General features: G+C 47.1%; 1 protein-coding gene and 1 long non-coding RNA gene across 7 annotated transcripts in view; both read left to right on the forward strand.

The window, feature by feature from the left end:
• Window positions 1–17,248, forward strand: part of LOC100352972 (vomeronasal type-2 receptor 26) — a 30,058-nt gene extending 12,810 nt beyond the window's left edge. For 3 of the 6 annotated variants that reach the window (XM_089319861.1, XM_089319860.1, XM_089319862.1), the window contains 4 exons: window positions 3,558–4,355; window positions 7,297–7,509; window positions 8,616–8,739; window positions 12,216–17,248. In XM_089319861.1, the coding sequence (XP_089175987.1) occupies window positions 3,558–4,355; window positions 7,297–7,509; window positions 8,616–8,739; window positions 12,216–13,201 (2,121 nt within the window). In that variant the 3' untranslated portion in view covers window positions 13,202–17,248. Of the gene's footprint in view, window positions 1–3,557; window positions 4,356–7,296; window positions 7,510–8,489; window positions 8,740–12,215 lie in introns of those variants that run through there. The other 3 variants (XM_089319865.1, XM_089319864.1, XM_089319863.1) reach the window with 3 other exon arrangements.
• On the forward strand, window positions 2,603–3,232 carry LOC149120681 (uncharacterized). The gene is made up of 2 exons (XR_016225117.1): window positions 2,603–2,737; window positions 2,997–3,232. It is a non-coding gene; the product is annotated as an uncharacterized LOC149120681 (long non-coding RNA).
• Window positions 17,249–17,540: the final 292 nt, after the last annotated feature.

Consider the following 17,540-nt stretch of genomic DNA (forward strand, 5'->3'; position numbering starts at 1 on the left):
CCCAAGCTTACCCAGCCACGACATGCATTAGCCAGGATTTAAATCCAGGCCATGGGCTCGTGCTACCAGCCTCACGCTGCCAGACTGGTGTCCTGAATATCAGGTCTCAGTGTGGTTTCCATAACAGGAGCCGTGTCTGAGGGCTTTTTCTTTTTGGCTTCTATTTTTAACAGGTTGACATTTAACTCATGTACCATAAAATTTACCCAATGACTTTTGATATGTTCAGAGTTATACAATCATCACCACAATCAATTTGAGAACAAACTCCAACCTAGTACCTACCATTTGCCATGACCCCATACTCCAAGGCAACCACTCGCCTATACGCTGCCTCTGTAGATTTGTCTTTTATGTAATTTCTTACCCATGGAGTCACACAACATGTATTTCGTGACTGTTCTTTCACTGAGCTGTGTGTGTCAGTACTCCATTTCTTTTTATCAGTAATTAGTATTCTCTGGTATGTTTATTTATTCATCTATTCACAGATGTTTGAACTCTTTTCTCTTTTTGACCCTGGGTAATAGTGTGATTATAAACATTCATGTGTAGATCTTTGTGGCCATTGATGTTAACATTTCTCTTGGGGATATTGGTAGAACTGCTGGTCAAATGATAACTCGATGTTTAACTCTTTGAGAAACTGCCAGAGTGTTTTCCAAAGTGGCTTTCCCATTTGAAATTCCTACCAGCATTGTATGAGGATTCTAATTTAAACCCACTCATTTTTTACTGTGAAACCTATAAACTTGGGTCAATTCCTCTCTGTTTGAATGCCTTACGCTTGCTAAATTTCCTGGCCATTCTGGGTAGGGCTTTCCTTCCTACTTATGAATCTTGGACAGATTTAAAAGGCATTTCCAGGCAGGCTTTGTGGCTATTTGTGCCCCCAGAGGAAGCCCAACTGTTGCTCCTTTTTTTTTGGTGGGGGGAGCTTGTCATGTGGTGATTTTTATTTTCAAGAGTGGCATTTGAGATATGGGCTTTATTGCATGATAGGCCCAATTCTATCATGATAAAAAAGGACATGCAGTTCCTATAGAACTCTGCAACTAAACACATAATCTCTGCAAATGAACCCATTGGTTTTTTTTTTTTAAAGATTTATTTATTTATTTGAAAGGCAGAGTTACACAGAGAGAGGAGAGGCAGAGAGAGAGAGAGAGAGGTCTTCTATCCACTGGTTCACTCCCCAATTGGCTGCAATAGCTGGAGCTGTGCCAGTCTGAAGCCAGGAGCCAGGAGCTTCTTCCAGGTCTCCCTCGAGGGGGCAGGGCCCCAAGCACTTGGGCTATCTTGTACTGTTTTCCCAGGCCATAGCAGAGAGCTGGATCGGAAGTGGAGCAGCCAGGTCTCAAACCGGTGCCCATGTGGGATGCTGACGCTACAGGCCAGGGCGTTAACCCACTGTGCCACAGCGCCAGCCCCCCCATTGATGTTTTTAACCCCAAATTGTTCAATCAGATTTGTCCAAGGATCACCTAAACTTGAATTTTTACATAAGGTGCTTCTGACTTGGAGGTTTCTCTAAAGATGTTTCTTTTGTTCAGATTGAACCACATAAACAGGAATAGAAACTCCATGTCTTGAACACAGCTCAAAGAAATTCTTGTTTTCATATGTATGTGGGATTGCCAGATAAAATACAAGATCCCCAGTTAAATTTGGATTTCATATTAACAACTAATTTTTAGTATGTTTATCCCAAATATTCCATGAAACATGCTAAAATATTATTCATTGTTTACACCAAATTCACATTTAGCTGGATATCCTGTATTTTTATTTGTGAAATCTGGCAGCCCTGCTTATACGAGACAGAGTCAGCCTCTGTAGAAACCAGTCACATCAGAGCCTTTGGAGATAAACAGCGTGAGCTTTACATAACCCATTCCATCACTGCCCTCTGGTGGTCAGAGAATGTTTTGCATCCAGACAAGGAGAGTGAACCACTTCGTTCTGTAACAGGGTTCCAGGGGTCAAACCCAAACACAGACACTATGCTGTGTGAGTCCACATCTCTTTTCCTCCTCAACAAATCTACAAACAAGTGAAAGTTGGCAAACCAAATTCTCTGTTGTTGCTCAGACCACCAGGCCACAGGAACATATTCTGCATCGTTGCTGCCACCAGTACAGAGTAACTGGTCTGCTCTGTGCAAGCCAAAGCTAGTCAGAACTGAGGCTGGCCAAGAAGCAGATTGTTGGGGGCAAAAGAGGAGGACCCTGAGAGGAATGGAGGTAAAATTTAACTGCCCCTGGGTCTCATTTCAGGTGCCTAGAGGAGACACAACTGGAGCTTAACCAGCCAATAAGGGGCACAAGAACAGGAGATCCTACCTGGGCATTTTGGTGGAAGCTGCATAATTCATAGAGATTTATCTCCAAAACCCTCATGCAAACTCTCCTACAATGAGAGTGAGAGATTATTTTTAAAGATGCATGTATCTATTTGAAAGATTGAGTCTCTCTCTCTCTCTCTCTCTCTCTCTCACACACACACACACACACACCACAAACACATATTCGTCTTGCATCCACTGGTTTACTCCCCAAATGGCCCCAAGAGCCAAGGCTAGCCAGGCCAAACCCAGGAGCCTGGAACTACATCTGGGTTTCCCACATTGGTGGCAGGGGCTCATGTATTTGGGCAATGATCCACTCCTTTCCCAGGTGCATCAGCAGGGAGCTGGACCATAAGGAGAGCAGCTGGGACCCAAACTGGTGCGGCTGTGGTGAGTGGTGGCTTAACCTGCTGTGTGACAGTGCTGCCCAGAGTGAGATTTATGTCACTCCTGATGGTGTGGACAGGAGGAGGGTTCAGTCTAGGTGTTTTCAAAGTGTAATTTAGATGATTCTGTGGTGGGCTAGGACTGTGGTTCTCAAAAGTAAAGACTTAGGTGCTGGTGCTGTGGCATAGCGGGTAAAGCTGCTGTCTGTAGTGCTGGCATATAGGCACCAGTTTGAGGCCCGGCTGCTCTGCTTCCAATCCAGCTCTCTGCTGTGGTCTGGGAAAGCAGTAGAAGATGGACCAAGTCCTTGGACCCCTGTATCTGCATGGGAGACCCGGGAAAAGCTCCTGGCTCCTGGCTTCGGATCGGCCCAGCTCTGGCCATTGCAGCCATCTGGGGAGTGAACCATCGGATGGAAGACCTCTCTTTGTCTCTGCCTCTGCCTCTCTGTAACTCTGCCTTTCAAATAAATAAATAAATAATCTTTTTTTTAAAAGTGAAGACAGAGTGGTGAGACTCTCAAAAATGTGCATTCTGGTGCCCCTGGTGGGGTCTCATGCTAATGCTGGAGAGGCTCCAGGCCCCACGATCGAACAGCAGACACTGATGTCCATGAGAAGAGACTGCAGTCCAGGCTCTGCTCTAACCGGGGCCTGCCACCTCTGCTCAGGGCTGAGGGTGCTCACGGAAGGCAGGATGGAGCTGGCCTTGTGGGTCACCCTCGTTCTGATCTCACTGTGCCCACCTGCCCTCCATCACATCTGAGGCTCAGGGCCAGGATTCCTGGTTCTCACAGCTCTCACCACGGCTCCTTCCCTTGCAGGTCAGTTACTCGTCCACACTGCCCAGCCTCAGCGACAAGGCCCAGTTCCCTTCCTTCCTGCGGACCCGGGCCAGTGACCTCACGTCCTCCCACGCGGTGAGCCAGCTAGTGCTCCACTTCCGGTGGTCCTGGGTGGGCATTCTGGCCCAGGACGATGACTTTGGGCAGCAGGCCAGCTCTCTGGTCGCCCGGGAGCTGGGCCAGGCAGGCGTCTGCCTGGAGTTCCACCTCCACGTGCCCTCCCAGCAGTCACTGGAAAAGACAGAAGCCCTCGTCCAGAAGATGGCCAGCTGCACGGCCACCGTCGTGCTGGTCTTCCTGAGCAACTCCAATTTCCAGCTCCTCCTGCTGGGCTTGCAGGGCGTCGGCGTCTCGGGCCAGGTGTGGGTCAGCAAGGACGTGCTTCACCTGGGGCTGGCGCTGACAGTGCCCGGCGTCTCCCGCGTGCTGCAGGGCTCGTTCGGCCTCATGCTGCAGGTCAGCCAGGCGCTCGGCTTCCCCGAGTTCCTCGCTCGCCTGCACCCCAGCCGGACCCCAGAGGATGCCTTCATCGAGAGGTTCTGGGAGGTCACGTTTGGATGCAAGTGGCCGCCTAGGAACAGCACAGCGTCGGGAAGCACTCGGCTGTGCTCTGGGAATGAGAGCCTGCGAGGCCACGAGCACCCTTTCCAGGAAGTGAGCAAAGTGGACGTGGCCTACTCTGCGGTCTACAGCGTTGCCCATGCCCTGCAGGCCCTGGGGGACTGTGTGCATGAGGATGGGGCATGTGCAGACCCTCTGCACTTCCAGCCCTGGCAGGTGAGAGAGAAGGGAGGGGAGTGGGCAGTTCCAGGGGTGCCTCTCGCCGTCCAATGTGCAGAGTGGAACAGAACCAGCAAGGAGGCCCCATCTCACTGCTCAGAGCATCTCAACTGGAGCCCTGCATGAGGACTCTGGAGAACTCCTTAGCTGTGTGACCGCAGATGAGTCATGCCCATGTGGGGTTGCTCTGTTCAGCAAGCACAGGATGCCTGCTTAAATTGGAATTTCAGGTACTCTACACATAGTTCTCAGCATTAATATGTCCCAAATTCTTCTCAGATGTACTAGTTATCTTTCATCTGAAATTCCAGTGTAACCGAGCCTCCTTATTTTATTTGGTATATGTGCTGCCGAAGCGAGCACTCCTTATTTTATTTGGTAACCCTACTTTCACGTATGAATTCCAGTAAACTCATCTCACAGTAAGATGAAGTGGTAGATCCCAGGACATACCCAGGCCCTGCTGACGGAAGGTAGCCTTGTAGACATGCTGGCTCGCTGTCCCCCTACCCTTGGTGAGTAGTGTGTTTATGCTAGCGTCTAAGCCCCATTTACTTTATAAAACAGAGACGTTCTACCTGTTTGGATGTTGTGAGGATTGATGTGTTAATATATCACCCACCTAGGCTAGGGCCTGGCTCATAGTAGGTACTGAGCTGCATTCTTTTGTTGTTATAACTCAAGCCACTGCAGAAAATCCAACTGAGGAGTAAATTTCTCCATTCTCTGCACACCTGGGGACCCAGAACCCCATCTCAAACAAGTGAGCCCACTGGGTGATCACACACCTGTCTGCAGGAACAGCACCAGCAGGTGTCTGCCCAGAGAGCACTCCTGGGGTGGTCACCTCTGTAACCCATCCTTCAGGGATGCCTTGGTGGGAAAAGGATTTCCTCAGTCTTCTCTAGTTGGACACCTCATTTGCATGTAGGGGTGCCAGATCAGCCAATAAAATGCTGGATACTTGTTTGGAATGGGATTTCAGAGAAACAGCAAATAATTTTAAGTGTATATATGTCTCCAGTATTGCATGAGACATCCTTATACTGAAGAAAAAATGCTGTTTTTCTGCAATTCAGATTGCAAAAGATTTTATCTGATAGACAGCCCTGTTGTTGACTTTTCTCATTGTGCTTTATGTGTATGACTCAGTTTTGCACCAGAGAGGGTTTCCCAGTGAGGGCCCCCTCCCATGTAAATGTTGGAAGGGCCTTCTGTGCTCCTGGTCCCAGAGTCCCCTTTTGCCTTTCTCCTCCTCCAGCATTGTAGACAAAGACACACCCTGCTAAGCATCTTCTCTGTACTGACATATCTTAGAGACCTTGCCCACCACTGCCAACCACATAAACCTGCCTCTCCCACCTCGATCCAATGCCTTCAGTCACACACTGCTGTGCTCCCATCCATGTACCTGGCAGTGATGCCTCATGGGGCCTTCCTAGTCATCCTGAAACGCCTTGTCAGCAGTAGTCCCCTTTGGCAATTTTGACAGGGCCCAGAAGTCTGTGGGAACTCCAGCCTCTTACAAGCTGCTGGCCTATTCTGAGCACTGTAAGTGTCTAGACACTTGGGATTTCTCACTTTCATCATTAAGCATGCAGTTTCCACACAGCCTCTAACCCAGTGCCCTCTGAGAGTACTAGAGGGAGACAGCCAAGAAGGTGTCTTTTTCCAGCCCATTCAGGTCACAGATAGAAAGCCTAGGCCCAGAGCTGAAAAAGGCTCCCTTGGGCCAGATGTTGTGGTACAGCAGGTTAAGCCTCCACTTGAGATGCCAGCCCCCGTGTTAGAGGGCTGGATTGAATCCCAGCTGCTCTCTTTCTGATCCAGCTTCCTAGTAAGTGTATTCCGAGAGGCAGCAGGTGATGGCTCAAGTACATGTAGGAGATCTGGAGGGAGTTCCAGTTCCCAGCTTTGGCCTGGTCCATCTCCAGCTATTGCAGCTATTTGGGAAGTGAACTAACAGATGGAAGATCTGTGTCTCTTCCTCTGTCACTCTGCCTTTCAAACTAACAAATCTTAAATAAAATAAAAAGGATCTCTCAAGGCATGTGTTCCTGGGTATTGAGATGATCATAGAGGCCTGAGGCCAAGGAAGGGGATGGGAGTGTTTTTGTTAACATCACTCAGATGACCTGGGCCTCTAGTCTGTGCCAGGTGCTACTCTAAGGACCCAAGATATCTCTGGTTGTGAGAAGGGAAGACAATGATATTTGTTGACTTTTTAACAGGGGGAGACATTAAAAATCCATAGGTTGGGCTACGTCTATTTCTGTGCTTTGAAGATTTGAGTGGATGGAGTGATGGGAAAGTCAGGGAAAATCTCTTTGAGGAGGTACCTGAACTTCAGCCTGAAGGACGAGGAGGATTCAGCCGTGGACTAGAGTAATGGGTTCCACGTGGCAGCACAGCACGTGTGGAGGCACCAGCACGGGAACATGCAAGAGGAGTGTGTGGCAGAACACGTGGGAAACTTGAGTATGGGATCAGGATGTGTAGCTGGGCAGGGGACAGTCTGGGTAGGCCCTGCTGTTGTTTGGATGCCACTCAGAATGTGATGGGAAGGCTGAGGATGGGAGTGCACAGCCAAATGGTTGCTGGAGCCAGGGCTGCGCGGTGACTTTTGTCCATTGGAAAAACATTGAAAATTTGATTTTGTGATTGCCTTTATATAAATATAAATACAATCTTGGATAGATTCATTATTATATATTATTATTATTATTATTTTATTAGGTTTTTTTGTGCTTTTATAAGAAGTTAAAATTTATACACTTCCATAAGCCCTTGCTAAAATCACAGGCCTTCTGCCTCTGTGCCTCAGGGATACATTGGCCCTGCCAGGAGTTTCACCTGCTCATTGCAGTGGCCAGTGGCCTGAGACACACCCCAAGCTCTGGCCTTGGCAATTCTACAATGTCACCTTTCCTTCTCCCAGCTTCTTCATCCCCTCAGAAAGGTGCATTTCAAGACCCCTGATGGGAAAGAGATCATGTTTGATTCCAATGGAGATTTACTTACAAAATTTGACATTCTCTATGGGCAGAAGACTGCCAATGGCCTGTTCCGCTTTGTCCACATAGGCGTGATTGACCCAGGAGCCACTTCAGAGAAGAGAATGACTGTCCACCTGATGAAGGAGGACCTCCAGGTAAGCTCCCTGTGTGCATGGATGACCTCAGTCCTGGTGTTCTGGAGCAGAAGGAACTCAGACGCCAGTGGCTTCTGTCCCTGTGTGATGCACAAAGTCGATGTGGCTCTAACGGGGCAGTCATGACTCGGCCGTGTTGTTTAGCCACACTAAACCCTTCTTTGAGGGGAAAAGGGTCTTAGCTCACCACCAAAAATGAAAATGTCAGACCTATTTCAATTCAGAAATTCAGTTGAATTGAATTGAAATTGAATCAGAGGCTATATCAGGAATTTCTTCTAGAGTATTTTTCACGTCTTACTCAGGGATCTGCTCAATGAAGAGCTGAAAAGGTACCTGGAAAGACAGCAATACACTTCACCAAACATAATCTCAGAATATCTACAAGGCATTACCGTTTTAACAAATGTGGTTGCTGTCTTGAGATGGGTATTTCTAAGTGTTTCCTCTGGCTCTCAGAATCAACCTCTGGCCACCATCAATGGACATGAGGTTGCCTCCTGTGCAACCTTGCTTTTGTTTCTGGCAGCTGTCTGTTCAGGGTTGGCCTTAGTATTTTTCAAGTGAGAGTCAAGCCAGCATCCCTGGATCTCTCAGATCCAGGGAACACAGGCAGAGGATTCTCTCGAAGTCCTTTTCATTCGGCTTGAGCTAGTGCAGGCCTTGTGTACACTTCTGAGAGCAGGCGAGCTGACAATCCACTCTTTGTCCTGCGCCTTCTCTCCTCCACCTTCCTCCCCGTGACTATGGCCTGGAGGTGGGAGATGGGCTGAAGGAGGCAGAACTGTCTCTTTCCAGGTCCTGTGTAGGTGGGGAACCTATAATCTTGATGTGGGAGTCTCAGGGTGACTCGAAAGGTGCCAGTTCATGTGGCGAGATTAAGTGTTCCCATCATTAATCAGGTGAGTCAGGTGCATCCCCTCCTAGGGTTTACCTCATTCACGCCACTTGTGAGCGCCTCTCTTGCTTCTCTGATGCAGCTGAGATCGTCTTTCCACTGAAAGGAGCCTCATCTTGGGAGTGGGAAGGAAACTGTGCTGGTTCAGGACAGGACCTGTACTCTGCCCTTGGACTGGTTGCTGACGGCACCGCTGCTCATCTCCTAGGTCCCCAGCTCTGTCTGCAGCAGAAGCTGTGCTCCAGGATTCAGCCAGATTCCCCAACAGGGAGCCCCTCAGTGCTGTTTCGACTGCAGCCCCTGCCCCGAGGGACAGTTTGCAGACCAAAGAGGTGAGGGCTCATGGAGGCTGAATTATGAGGGTCCGTCAGAGTGCTTCCAGTCTCTCAAATTCCCAGTCCAGAGAGCTGTTGAATGATCTATTCTGTGGACTTTGAACATGGGAGTGCTGGCCAGGAAGCAACTCTGACTGTTATTTTTAGGTAACTGTTTTGTGAAGTGTAAGGTAAAGACACATGCATGGATCTTACCCAGCAAATACTCCACGTCCCCAGCCCTGGTCAAGAAATAGCATGACTCACCCAAGAAGCACCTCATTCTCACCCTCCCAGGGAATCTCCATAATGACTTCTACAGGCATTTGAGTTTTGCCGGTTTTTAAGCCTCCCATAAGTGGAGGTGCACAGTGAGTGTATTTTTGTGTCTTTCTTTTCTTTTGTGTTGTCTTTGTGAGATTCATCCCAGCAGTTGTATGGGGTTGTAGATCTTCCTACACAAGGTAGTTCCCCACAATATGATCATGTCATGACTACTGCATCCATTGTACTTGCGTGAGTTTCCTGGGTGGGCCTGTAATAAGCAGTGCTGCAGTGACTTTGGGCAACATGTTGGGTGTGGTATTGCTGTCCTTTAACACAGGCAACCTTTTTTTTTTTTTTAAAGATTTATTTATTTTACTTGAAAAAGTTACAAAGAGGCAGAGGCAGAGGCAGAGAGAGAGAGAGAGAGAGAGAGAGAGAGAGATGTCTTCCATCCGCTGGTTCACTCCCCAAATGGCTGCAACAGCTGGAGCTGGGCCGATCTGAAGCCAGGAGCCAGGAGCTTCTTCCGGGTCTCCCACACTGGTGCAGTCACCCAAGGGCTTGGGCCATCTTTTACTGACTTCCCAGGCCATAGCAAAGAGCTGGATAGGAAGTGGAGCAGCTGGGACTTGAGCTGGCGCACATATGGGATGCCAGCACTGCAGGCAGCGGCTTTACCCATTATGCCACAGTGCCAGCCCCAACATGCAGCCTTAATAGGTGCTGGTGTTTGCACCAGTACACACTCCTATGATGAGTACAAGCCATGCCTCGTTGGTCCTAAATTAGTTTCTTCTTGTTAGTGTAACAGTTACCATGAGCCCTCAGCTTTGAACAAGATCACATTTATTATCTCCCCATTCTATAGGTCAGGAGCAAGTACAGGGCACTTCAGCTGTATCCACTGCTTAGGGTGTAATGGGGCTAAAGGTAAGGTGTTGGGAGCTGTGCTTCTTACTGAAGGTCCTGGAGAAGAATATGCTTTAAACTCATGTAGGTTGATTCATTTCCTTGTGATTATGGGACTCAGGTCCCTACTTCTTTCTTTTAAAATTTTTTTTCTTGTTTATTTGAAAAGCAGGGCAACAGACAGATAGATAGATAGATAGATGATAGATATGGATAGATAGGTGGATATTTTCTGTCCCCTGATTCACTCCCCAAATGCCTGTAACAGCTGTTTCTAGGCAAAGCCAGAGCCATGAGCCCAGGACTCCATCCAGGTCTCCCACATGGATGTGATGGACTCAAGTACTTGAGCCATCACCTGCTGCCTTCCAGGGTGTGCATTAGCCAGAAGTTGGATCAGAAGCATCAGTGTGACTCAATCCCAGGGATGCTGTTATGGGATGCAGGCTTCTCAAATGTCAGCTGTGCCACAGTGCCCATCCACAATCCCATGTCTTCGAGGGTCATTAGTGGAGGTCATTCTGTTTCTAGGAGCCACCTGTCTTCCTTGCCAAACTGTTCCCTTTCTTCCAAGCCTGATAGGGCATCTCTTCCCTCTCGGGCTTCAGATTGCTTATCTTTTTTTCCTGCCACATTTCTACCTCCTCTCTTCTTCCTTTCCCACATTTCAGAGCTCATGGGGTAACACTGGTAATCTTCCATCTCAAGATCCCTAGCTGATCATACCTACAAATGCCTTTCCAGTGTGAGGTAACAAACTTAGTTTCCCTGGATGAGGGCATCTGAAGGAGGGGGTCTCTCGCTCTCTTGTTTAATCTGCCACGGTGCCATCATCACCAGCCACTGGGTAGGAGATTGCTGTTTCTTGTGATTTGGAGCTGCAATTTAAATAATCCACAAAGGAAGGGGGCAGAGCTGGTGAGAACCATTGTGCTAATTTGCCAGGGCTATCATAATAAAATGCCCAAGTCTGGGTGGCTTAGTCAGCAGAAATTTATCTTCTCCCAGTTCTTGAGGCTGAAAATCCGAGGTCAAAGTGCCAGCATAGTTGGTTTCTTCTGAGGTCTTTCTCTTTGGCTTCTGACTATGTCCTCTCAGGTCTTTCCTCTGTGCTTACCTGTGACTCAAACTTTTCTTATAAGGATGTCAGCCATATTCCTTTAGGGTCCCCACTAATGACCTCATTTGACCTTAATTAACTCACCTCCAATTCTGCAAATGCAGTGACACTCTGAGGCGCTTACTGGGGGCTATGGACTTGTATTAGTCCATTTGCTGCTGCTATAACAAAATAACCAAAAGAGGTTAATTTTTTTTTTTTTTGACAGGCAGAGTGGACAGTGAGAGAGAGAGACAGAGAGAAAGGTCTTCCTTTGCTGTTGGTTCACCCTCCAATGGCCGGCGCGGCCGGCGCGCTGCGGCCGGCGCACCGCGCTGATCCGATGGCAGGAGCCAGGAGCCAGGTGCTTTTCCTGGTCTCCCATGGGGTGCAGGGCCCAAGCACCTGGGCCATCCTCCACTGCACTCCCTGGCCACAGCAGAGAGCTGGCCTGGAAGAGGGGCAACCGGGACAGAATCCGGCGCCCCGACCGGGACTAGAACCCAGTGTGCCGGCGCCGCTAGGCGGAGGATTAGCCTAGTGAGCCGCGGCGCCGGCCCCAAAAGAGGTTAATTTAGCTGTCAGCTTTGGAGGTACAGGAGCATGGTGTCAGCTCCTGTGAGGGCCCCCTGACTGCATCCCATGGCCGATAGCATGATGGTGGGCGCACAGGGAGAGGGAGCGGTCACAAGATGAGACAGGAAGCCAGAGACTGGGGAGGCAACCATTGTGCTCTCTTTATAGCGAGAACTTGAGGACTGTGTTATCCAGTCCAAGCATTAGTGCTACCCCTACAAGGCCCTCCACCTTGAAGTGTCTGTCACTCCTGCCATTGTCACAGTGGGGACGAAACTTTTAGCACATAAACCCTCAGGCACAAACCACATCCAAATCATATATGGAATTTGGGGAGGCGGGGTGGGGGAGAAACACAACTCAGCCCATAATAATTGCTAATTAGAACCAGTTACTGCCAGTACTTGAAAAAAATTAACTGTTAAAAAATCAAATTAAAAGCAAATTAGTGTGGGGTGTGCATTTTCCCTGTGTGTCAGGCTCTAATGTGGCCCATCTCAGCAGGGTAACTAGGGGTACTTCATAGATCTCTCAGTGTATGTGAGACATTCAGAGAGCTGCTTGGTGCATAGGGAGCCTCCCTCCACAGGGCTGGGGCCATGACTGCCGTGTTGCAGACGTGGGGTCGTGTGTGTCTCCACAGACATGAAGAGGTGTCTTCTGTGCCCTAAGGAGCAGTACTCGAGCCCCACCAGAGACCGCTGCCTGCCCAGGACAGAGACCTTCCTGGCCTTTGATGAGCCCCTGGGACTCACGCTGGCTTCCGTGGCGCTCCTGCTGGCTGGCCTGGCTGTGCTGGTCCTCGGGGTGTTCTTGAAGCACTGGGACACACCTGTGGTCAGAGCCAACAACAGGGCTCTCAGCTACACACTCCTCACCTCCCTGGCGCTCTGTGCCCTCTGTCCCCTGCTCTTCCTCGGCCGCCCGACCACCGCCACCTGCCTTCTTCGCCAGACCACCTTTGCTGTTGTGTTCACCGTGGCTGTCTCGTCTGTCCTGGCCAAGACCCTCACCGTGGTCTTGGCATTCAGGGCCATCAGGCCAGGAGTCAGGGTCCAGGTGTGCCTGGGGCCAAATGCCTCCTCCTCGGTGGTCCTTACGGCCTCCTTGGTGCAGGTTGTTCTCTGTGGGGTCTGGCTGGGCACCTCCCCACCATTCCCACACAGAGACGTGGCGTCAGAGCCCAGTCAGGTTGTCATCTACTGCCAGGAGGGCTCTGGTGTTGGCTTCTACTGCATGCTGGGCTACCTGGCTGTCCTGGCAGGGGCCACCTTCTGTATGGCATTTTTGGCGAGGGGTTTGCCCGACGCCTTCAATGAGACCAAGTTCCTCACCTTCAGCATGCTGTTGTTCTGCAGCATCTGGACGGCTTTCCTGCCCCTGTACCACAGTTCCCGGGGCAAGTCCACGGTGGCCGTGGAGATCTTCTCCATCCTGGCCTCCACTGCAGGGCTGCTGGGTGGCATTTTCCTCCCCAAGTGCTACATCATCTTGCTGAAGCCTGAGAGGAACACCTTGGCCTGCATAAGGCGTGGACGCCAGGCTCAGCAGGTAAGAGGCAGGGCAAGGAGCTGCAGAGTGGCTGTCTCCCTGGGCCCTCACCAGAAAGCCTCAGGAGCCATCTCTTAGTGAAGACATTGGTGCCACAGTGTTTGGGTTCATTGCTTTTATATGGGTTCAAAGAGACTCTGTATGCTTAGAAGGAAAGAGAAATTAATGTAACCAATTTTCATGAGAATCAGACTGTTGGGAGACTTATCTCTTTCTCACAGTCAAGATTGCTATAATTGTCAAGAATAATTGCTATAGTTTTACAATAAATTAAAAGACAAAGACATGTACATCAGATGTGAATCTGAACTGGTAGTGTTGCAGTGGTCATTTGGTGTCGACAGCTGGGATGCTGGCCTCCCATACTAGGTGTGCCTGGGTTGAGTCCTGGATTCACCAATTGCACCTTAGGATGCAGAAAGTGATGGCTTAAAAACTTGAGTCCCTGTCTTCTGTGTAGGAGAGTTGGATTGTGTTCCAGGTTCCTCACTTCAGACTGATCCAGCCCTGACTGTTGGGCACCTGGGGAATGAACCAGCAAATGGAAGATACCCATCTCCCTGTGTATCTGTCTCTGTGCCTTTCAAACAAAATGAAAATCAGCATTTTAAAAAAGAGCAGGCATTGTGACACATCTGTTAAGATGCTATTTGAGATGCCTACATCTCATATAGAAGGCCTGGGTTTGAGGCCCTGCTCTGCTTCTAACTCAACTTTCTGTTAGTGCATATCCTGGGTGGCAGGTTATGGCTCATATATTCGGGTCCCTACCATCCACATGGACATGAGGAGTGAGTTCCAGGGTCCTGGCTTTGGCTTGGCCTAGCCCTGGTTGTGTGCATTTGGGGAGCGAACTAGCAGATGGAAAATCTCTCTCTTTCAAATAAATAAAACCTTTTTAAAATGGGTTCAGTGTTGTAGCAGAAACCAAGGAGAAATAGAAATTAATCTAGTGATCAAAAAAGTAGTTAGAGAAAAATTATTTATAAGCAAAACAGGGAAGGATAAAAGCAAAAAATACATGGTAAAAGGTGACTGACAGAAATTCCAAACTAACATAAGAAAAATGACATAGAAATTTACAGCATTGGGAAGGAAAAGTGAGCAAAGCAATAATATCAAAAAGTTTTTACATTTTTTGTTAATACACTTGAAAAAACTAGGTGAAAAGTTTTCTGGGAAAATGGTTATAATCCTAAAAAATTTAATATTGAATGAAAAAGAGAAAACGTAAATTAACTAAAAGTTTTAGATTACATTGAAAATTTTCTTAAATAATTACATCACAAAAAAAATTCTAAGCCCAAGATATTTTACCAGTGATTTTTTTTTTTTCACCCTTCAGGACATAGAAAACTCTTGGATACATAGCTGTTCCGGAACATGTAAAAGCCTGGACATTTACTTTTTTTTTTTTTTTTTTTTGACAGGCAGATTGGACAGTGAGAGAGACAGAGAAAGATCTTCCTTTTCCATTGGTTCACCCCCATAATGGCCGCTGCAGCTGGTGCAGCAGGCAGAGGATTAGCCTAGTGAACCATTGGCGCCAGCCGACATTTACATTTGACACCATTGTGTCAGAGCCCAAAAAAAGAAGTTAAAGGCCAATATCTTTCAGGAAAAATGATGCAAAAATTGCGAGTCAGATACTGCCAGTAAAGACAGTTCAGCTAGTACACCTGGACTGGAAACATTCACTCCAGGATCATGACATTATAATTACAATACTCCATTTTAATCAGGCAATTGAAAAAAAGTCATGTCAATAATTAATGAGAAGCAAGCTGATAAATTATATTACTTCAGGAAGAAAAAGCCCTAGTAAGTCAGGAAAACACTTTTTATATTATGATGGTTTCAGGCTTAATGGTGACGCTAGAGTTCAGGTTGCAGACTATGGCCCACAAGCCAAATCTGGCCGACTTGTTCATGTAAATAAAGTTTGATCAGGACACACACACACACGCACACAAACTTTCATGTTGTCTTTAGCCACTTTCACACTATTAGGAGGAGTTGAGTAATTGTCAAGAGATTGCAAGGCTGGCATTTGGCACAGTTGTTAAGATGCCACATGGATGCCTGGGTTTCAGGCCCTGCTAATGCGCACCCTGAGAGGCAGCAGTGATGGCTCAAGTAGCTGGGTCCCTGCCACTTGCGTGGGAGGCCTGGATTGAATTCCTGACTCCTGGCTTTTAGCTGGCCTGGCCCCAGCTATTGTGGGCATTTGGGGAATGAACCAGCTGATAGATTTCTCTCTCTCTCTCTCTCTCTCTGCCTTTCAAATATAATTAATTAGTTAATTAAAGATATGCAGTGTTTGAAAAGCCAACTATGTACCATCATTCTTTCAACAGGAAAGATTTGCCAATCTCTGATGAACAGCTATTGCCATCCCACTTAGGAAAGACCAAGGCAGGGTTGCTCACTAATCCTTATGAATGAACAAGCAGTTCAGAAAAGGAGCAAATGGACAACGAATACATCAAAAAGTAAATGAACTAAAAATCAGAAATGTAAATAAAAATTATAATATATATTTGGGTAGCTATTATGAGGTAAGCAATATCCCAAGCACTTAATCTACATAACTTCATTTAGCACAAGGATCCTAGTAAAGCAAGTACTATGATCTCCATTTTACAGATGCAGAAAATGCAGTCTAAAGAGGTTAACTAGCAGAGATTTTTTTTAAAGATGTATTTGAAAAGCAGAGAGGTAGAGGCAGAGAGAAAAAGAGAGGTCTTTTGTCCACTAGTTCACTCCCTGGATGGCTGCAATGGCCCGAGCTGTGCTAATCTGAAGCCAGGAGCCAGGAACTTCACATGGGTTCAGGGGCCCAAGGACTTGGGCTGTCTTCCACTGCTTTCCCATAGCAGAGAGTGGAATTGGAAATAGAGCAGTCGGGACTTGAACCAGTGCCCATATGGGATGCTGGCACTGCAGGTGGTGACTTTACCCACTACGCCACAGCGCTGGCCCAAACTAGCAGAGATTTAAAGACAGTGTTGGACACAGACATAAATAGTGGGGAAATGGACCCTTTTGGTCAACACCACAAGTGACCACATAGGTACACCCTATTTGTAGGAAAGTTAGATTGGAAATGCTCAGAGGCAATGGCTACTCAAGAGCTGATTCAGAAATTTCACTTTGGCAATTCTTTCATGGAAATAACTGACCAGATATGAAAAAACGTGGTCACAAGACCTTTTTATAGTATGGTTTATAATACCAATATACTAAATGCTAATCAGTAGGAGAATGTTTAAATAATTATGATGCAGAAATTAAATCTATTGCTGAGAGAAAATCAGGTTCATAACAACAAGGATGGTCCCAACTTTTATAAAATTATAAAACTCTCCTAGGGGAACTGTGGAAGAATGTCACCCTTAAGGTAACATTGCTTATCTATGGTGGCAAGATATTAAGACATATTTGCTCTTTGCCTTTTCCTAAATGATTTTGATCTTACAATGAATGAGTATCATATGAATTAAAAACAAAGTTATTTCCATCAAGGAATAATACTAAGATGGCAGAATCCAAAATTTTCATTATTATTCATCACTGGATAGAAAAATAAAACATAGGTCGTTCATCTGTGTGTAGCCAAAGATATATGCCCAGCATGATTACAGTGGGAGATTAACCCAATACACAGAAATCAGTGTGTTTGTATTTTAGAGACACAGATTAAAAGTGTCTACCAGGAAGCACACTTGCTTCTCACAGGCAAGCTGTGTGGGCCTCAGCAGCTGTGCCAGAAAGGCCAGTCCTCCATCTGGGAATCTAGAGGTAAGGACTGGCTGGCCAACCAGAGACGCAAGCCTGGGCTGTGGTGTCCCCTTATTTGTCAGAAGTAAAAATGTTCCCATCTATAGATTTCAAAACAGAAACGTAAGACTTACAAAACCAAGATTCAGCCGTGAATTCAAAATAAGACACAAAAAAAGTTACCTGATAGAAACCCTCCAAACCCACAACTTAATTTTCCTGACCCTGAATAAATTGTTCATTCTGGTACAATATTAATCATCAATCCTTGCACAAGACCTTTGTAAACATCCACTTGGACATACTGTCCTTGAACTTCATATAAATGTGATCATATAGCATTTATCATTGTGTTTGTGAAATGCATCCAAATTGTGTGTATACATGGCTCCCTCTCCCCCTTTTTTCTTTTATATACTTTTTTTTAAAAAGATTTTATTTGAAGGGCAGCACAAGAGAGAGGCCTCTCTTACCAACTGTTCACTCAGTTCAGCATCCTAAATGGCTATCCTGTCTTCAGTCTTACATCCTACAGTCCCTTCTCTACACTGGCTGACTCACTAATTCATTAAAATTCACATACAGCTTCATCACTTCCATGCCTAAAATCTTTCGATGGTTTCCAATAACTTACCAA

Source organism: Oryctolagus cuniculus, chromosome 18 (assembly GCF_051225735.1).
Source record: "Oryctolagus cuniculus isolate XC-2025 breed Fujian yellow rabbit chromosome 18, ASM5122573v1, whole genome shotgun sequence".
NCBI classification, from domain to species: domain Eukaryota; kingdom Metazoa; phylum Chordata; class Mammalia; order Lagomorpha; family Leporidae; genus Oryctolagus; species Oryctolagus cuniculus.